The following is a 6000-nucleotide window of genomic DNA, read 5'->3' as shown; positions in this document are numbered from 1 at the left end:
TAGTCTCTATTGCTTCTCCTACCACCACCCAGCCTACATATCCCTTCCTACCACCACCCAGTCTCTATTCCTTCCCCTACCATCACCCAGTCTACATATCCCTTCCTATCATCACCCAGTCCACATTCCTTCTCCTACCATCACCCAGTCTCTATTCCTTCTCCTACCACCACCCAGTCTCTATTCCTTCTCCTACCATCACCCAGTCTACATTCCTTCTCCTACCACCACCCAGTCTCTATTCCTTCTCCTACCACAACCCAGTCTCTATTCCTTCTCCTACCACAACCCAGTCTACATTCCTTCTCCTACCACAACCCAGTCTATATTCCTTCTCCTACCACAACCCAGTCTCTATTCCTTCTCCTACCACCACCCAGTCTACATATCCCTTTCTACCACCACCCAGTCTCTATTCCTTCTCCTACCACCACCCAGTCTCTATTCCTTCTCCTACCACCACCCAGTCTACATATCCCTTCCTACCACCACCCAGTCTACATTCCTTCTCCTACCATCACCCAGTCTACATTCCTTCTCCTACCACCACCCAGTCTCTATTCCTTCTCCTACCACAACCCAGTCTCTATTCCTTCTCCTACCACAACCCAGTCTCTATTCCTTCTCCTACCACAACCCAGTCTACATTCCTTCTCCTACCACAACCCAGTCTCTATTCCTTCTCCTACCACCACCCAGTCTACATATCCCTTTCTACCACCACCCAGTCTCTATTCCTTCTCCTACCATCAACCAGTCTACATTCCTTCTCCTACCACTACCCAGTCTACATTCCTTCTCCTACCACTACCCAGTCCATATTCCTTCTCCTACCACTACCCAGTCTACATTCCTTCTCCTACCACTACCCAGTCTACATTCCTTCTCCTACCACTACCCAGTCTACCACCTGTTTCACTGTCTCTCTTGTAGTTCTCTCTGGATTTCAGAGTGCTGCTGACAGGAACTCCTATCCAGAACAACCTGACGGAGCTCTACAGCCTCCTATCGTTCATCCAGCCCAGTCTCTTCCCCACAGACCAGACCGAGGACTTCACTAGCACTTACAACCAGGTCCAGACACAACCGACTCTGGGTAGGACACTACACGCGTGTGTGAGATAACATGCTAGATAGGAGGACACTACTACACAATTAGATCGGAACACCTGGAGGCTAAGCTTCCCCTAAAGTAAATGGTAAAAATTATATAGTCTAATTAGCCTACTCCTGTCTATACATGAATAAATAAAATCATGAAAAATAGCATAACCTACATTGGCCTGCAGTTTGGGCAGGGCGCGCTGCAAATACCACGGAAAAACAGAGAATTAGCCATTAGCTTTCCAAACTATCAAGACAAGGAAATAGACTCTAATCAGTCTTTTAGTTCTCAACTTTGTTGAGTGAACAGTATAGCCTATCTTATTGGAACCAGCGGAGAGCCTCGGCCATATCCCCGGTGAAGTATCGCACATTCGCAGAAGACACTTGAAAATTTGTTTTTGGACAATTTAGTTTTTATTGATTGTTTGTCAGTGTCAGCAGAGTAGGCTACCCTGTGATTTGTAGATTTAAAAAAAGTTATTAGCATAAATTATGACTATCCAATTTACTCATCACATTATCAAAAAGTGTGCTATCTTACAGTACAATGTTGGAACACCTGCTCTGTCCATGACCAGGTGAAAGCTATGATCCCTTATTGATGTCACCTGTTAAACCCACTTCAATCAGTGTAGATGAAGGGGAGGAGACATGTAGATGAAGGGGAGGAGACATGTAGATGAAGGGGAGGAGACATGTAGATGAAGGGGAGGAGACGGGTTAAAGAAGGATTTTTAAGCCTTGAGACAATTGAAATGTGGATTCAGAAAGTATTCAGACCCCTTGACCTTTTATACATTGTTACAGCCTTTTTCTAAAAATGATTAAATCATTTTTCCCCCTCAATCCACACACACTACCCCATAATGACAAAGCAAAAACGGGTTTTTAGACATTTTTGCATATTTATAAAAAATCTAAAACTGAAAAAACACATTTACAAGTATTCAGACCCTTTACTCAGTACTTTGTTTAAGCACTTTTGGCAGCGATTACAGCCTTGAGTCTTCTTGGGTATGATGCTACAAGCTTGGCACACCTGTATTTGGGGAGTTTCTCCCATTCTTCTCTGCAGATCCTCTCAAGCTCTGTCAGGTTGGATGGGGAGCGTTGCTGCACAGCTATTTTCAGGTCTCAAGAGATGTTTGATCAGGTTCAAGTCCGGACTCTGGCTGGGCCGCTCAAGGACATTCAGAGACTTTTCCTGAAGCCACTCCTGCGTTGTCTTGGATGTGTGCTTAGGGTCGTTGTCCTGTTGGAAGGTGAACCTTCGCCCCAGTCTGAGGTCATGAGCGCTCTGGGGCAGGTTTTCATCAAGGATCTCTCTGTACTTTTCTCTGTTCATCTTTCCCTCAATCCTGACTAGTTTCCCAGTCCCTGCTGCTGAAAAACCTTCCCACAGCATGATGCTGCCAGCACCATGTCTCACCGTAGGGATGGTTCCAGGTTTCCTTCAGACAAGACGCCAAAAAGTTAAATCTTGGTCTAATCAGACCAGAGAATGTTTAGTCTTTAGGTGCCTTTTGGTAAACTCCAAGATGGCTGCCATGTGCCTTTTACTGAGGAGTGGCTTCCGTCTGGCCACTTTACCATAAAGGCCTGATTGGTGGAGAGCTGCAGAGATGGTTGTCCTTCTGGAAGATTCTCCACAGAGGAACTCTAGAGCTCTGTCAGTGACCATCGGGTTCTTGGTCACCTCCCTGACCAAAGCTCTTCTTCCCCGATTGCTCAGTTTGGCTGGTCGGCCAGCTCTAGGAAAAGTCTTGGTGGTTTCAAACTTCTTCCATTTACGAATGATGGAGGCCACTGTGTTCTTGGGAACCTTCAATGCTGCAGACATTTTTTGGTACCCTTCCCCAGATCTGTGCCTGGACACAATCCTGTCTCGGAGCTCTAAGGACAATTCCTTCGACCTCATGGCTTGGTTTTTGCTCTGACATGCACTGTCAGCTGTGGGACTTTATATAGCCAAGTGTGTACCTTCCCAAATCCTGTCCAATCAATTGAATTTACCACAGATGGACTCCAATCAAGTAATAGAAACATCTCAAGGATGATCAATGGAAACGGGATGCACCTGAGCTCAATTTCGGGTCTCATAGCAAAGAGTCTGAATACTTATGTAAATAAGGTATTTCTGTTTTAAATTGGTTAAAAAAAATAGCAAAAATGTCTAAGACTTTTCGCTTGGTCATTATGGGGTATTGTGTGTAGATTAATGAGGAAAATAATTAACTCAATGAATTTTAGAATAAGGCTTTAATTTAAAAAAATTAGGAACAAGTCAAAGGGTCTGAATACTTTCAGAGTGCACTGTACGGAAGGTGTTCCTTTTTGTACACTCAGTGTCTTTGTTGGCAGGTTGTTATGGTACTGAAGTACAGTATGGAACAGGAACCCGGTTTTTAGTGCTGTCCCAAATGACACCCTATTAATAATAATAATAAATAATAATATATGCCATTTAGCAGACGCTTTTATCCAAAGCGACTTACAGTCATGTGTGCATACATTCTACTTATGGGTGGTCCCGGGAATCGAACCCACTACCCTGGCGTTACAAGCGCCATGCTCTACCAACTGAGCTACAGAAGGACCACTATTCCCTATATAGTGAGCTCCGTTTGACCAGTCCAGGTGTTCAGAACGGTCGGCCACTCTGCCATATGTGTACTTTTAATTATTTGATGGAGCCTTTTTTTATTGACGCAGGAAGTCCCATTGAAACCAAGAGGGCAGCTCCATCGTCATGATAAAGACTGCATCTCTGTGAACCCTACATGTCTAACAGCAGTGGTCTCTCTCTCTCTCCCCAGCCAGTGATCTCCAGAGAGTGCTGCAGCCCTTCCTGCTGAGGAGGGTGAAGGCTGAGGTAGCAGCTGACCTCCCCACGAAGACAGAGATACTGATGTACCACGGCCTGTCTGCCCTGCAGAAGAGATATTATAAGGCTATACTCATGAAGGACCTGTGTGAGACTAACATGAACCTCATCTAAAATGATGTTAGGAAATTCTAGCCCTGGTTGGCTGTCCGTTTGTGCTCTCTTGCCAACTTGTCTTTATGGAATGGGCCAACTAAACAGTTTGGGTTAGGCTTGCCGATGACAGCAATGGAGTTGGTAGGAGCAACCAAAGAAAAGAAAATACTTTTATTCAACTTAAACTAAAAACTCTTTCCATTGGGAAGCAGCTAACTGTTGTTTTGTTTCTAGATGCCTTTGGGAATGAGCAGGGAAACAAGACCAGACTGCTTAATATACTGATGCAGCTCCGGAAGTGTGTGGACCACCCCTACCTGTTTGATGGTGAGATCCTATTGGTTTAGAGCTGTGTGGACCACCCCTACCTGTTTGATGGTGAGATCCTATTGGTTTAGAGCTGTGTGGACCACCCCTACCTGTTTGATGGTGAGATCCTATTGGTTTAGAGCTGTGTGGACCACCCTTACCTGTTTGATGGTGAGATCCTATTGGTTAACAGTAAAATATAACAGCAGTAGCTTAGTGGTCAACCCAACATCCATGACAATCACTGGATTAGGTTACACATTTAAATATCTATAATCACAGACTGAATGATGAAACAACATATTTCTACCATCTCAGTCATATTTTGGTCTGACCAAATTATGGGCTGGTGCCACTAATTGAAAAAGTTAGTGGAACCAGGGGGACATTTTTAACTTGAGCCCTGCCTTTCCTCTCTAGGTGTGGAACCAGAGCCGTTTGAGATGGGGGAGCATCTGATCCAGGCTAGTGGAAAACTCTGTCTGCTGGACAGCATGCTGGCATACCTGCACCAAGGGTCTCTCTCTCTCTCTCTCTCTCTCTCTCTCTCTCTCTCTCTCTCGGTCTCTCTCTCAGGGAGATCTAACACTGAGCACAGAGGGAGATCTATAACACTGAGCACAGAGGGAGATCTATAACACTGAGCACAGAGGGAGATCTATAACACTGAGCACTAAGGGAGATCGATAACACTGAGCAAGATCTATAACACTGAGCACTAAGGGATAACTATAACACTGAGCACTAAGGGATAACTATAACACTGAGCACTAAGGGATAACTATAACACTGAGCACTAAGGGATATCGATAACACTGAGCACTAAGGGAGATCTATAACACTGAGCACTAAGGGAGATCTATAACACTAAGCACAAAGGGAGATACTGTCTAACACTGAGCACTAAGAGAGATACTGTCTAACACTAAGGAAGATAATGTCTAATACTGAGCACTAAGGGAAGATACTGTCTAACACTGAGCACTAAGGAAGATACTGTCTAACACTGAGCACTAAGGAAGATACTGTCTAACACTAAGGAAGATACTGTCTAACAGTGAGCACTAAGGAAGATACTGTCTAACACTGAGGAAGATACTGTTCTAACACTGAGCACTAAGGAAGATACTGTCTAACACTGAGGAAGATACTGTCTAACACTGAGCACTAAGGAAGATACTGTCTAACACTGAGCACTAAGGAAGATACTGTCTAACACTGAGCACTAAGGAAGATACTGTTCTAACACTGAGCACTAAGGAAGATACTGTCTAACACTGAGGAAGATACTGTCTAACACTGAGCACTAAGGAAGATACTGTCTAACACTGAGCACTAAGGAAGATACTGTCTAACACTGAGCACTAAGGAAGATATTGTCTAACACTGAGGAAGATACTGTCTAATACTGAGCACTAAGGAAGATACTGTCTAACAATGAGCACTAAGGAAGATACTGTCTAATACTGAGGAAGATACTAACAATGAGCACTAAGGAAGATACTGTCTAATACTGAGCACTAAGGAAGATACTGTCTAACACTAAGGATGATACTGTCTAACACTGAGCACTAAGGAAGATACTGTCTAACACTAAGCACTAT

At 44.1% G+C, this 6000-nt stretch overlaps 1 protein-coding gene across 1 annotated transcript in view; it reads left to right on the top strand.

Annotated features, from left to right (window-relative positions):
- chd1l (chromodomain helicase DNA binding protein 1-like) overlaps window positions 1-6000 on the top strand; it is a 73227-nt gene that overhangs the window by 9068 nt on the left and 58159 nt on the right. The window contains exons 7-10 of the mRNA XM_052469095.1: window positions 934-1096; window positions 3924-4079; window positions 4322-4414; window positions 4817-4913. Coding sequence (XP_052325055.1) covers window positions 934-1096; window positions 3924-4079; window positions 4322-4414; window positions 4817-4913 — 509 coding nt within the window. The remainder of the gene's footprint in view (window positions 1-933; window positions 1097-3923; window positions 4080-4321; window positions 4415-4816; window positions 4914-6000) is intronic.

The sequence above is a fragment of the Oncorhynchus keta genome, chromosome 1 (genome assembly GCF_023373465.1).
Source record: "Oncorhynchus keta strain PuntledgeMale-10-30-2019 chromosome 1, Oket_V2, whole genome shotgun sequence".
In the NCBI taxonomy this organism is placed as follows: domain Eukaryota; kingdom Metazoa; phylum Chordata; class Actinopteri; order Salmoniformes; family Salmonidae; genus Oncorhynchus; species Oncorhynchus keta.
This window is presented reverse-complemented; position numbering and strand designations above follow the sequence as displayed.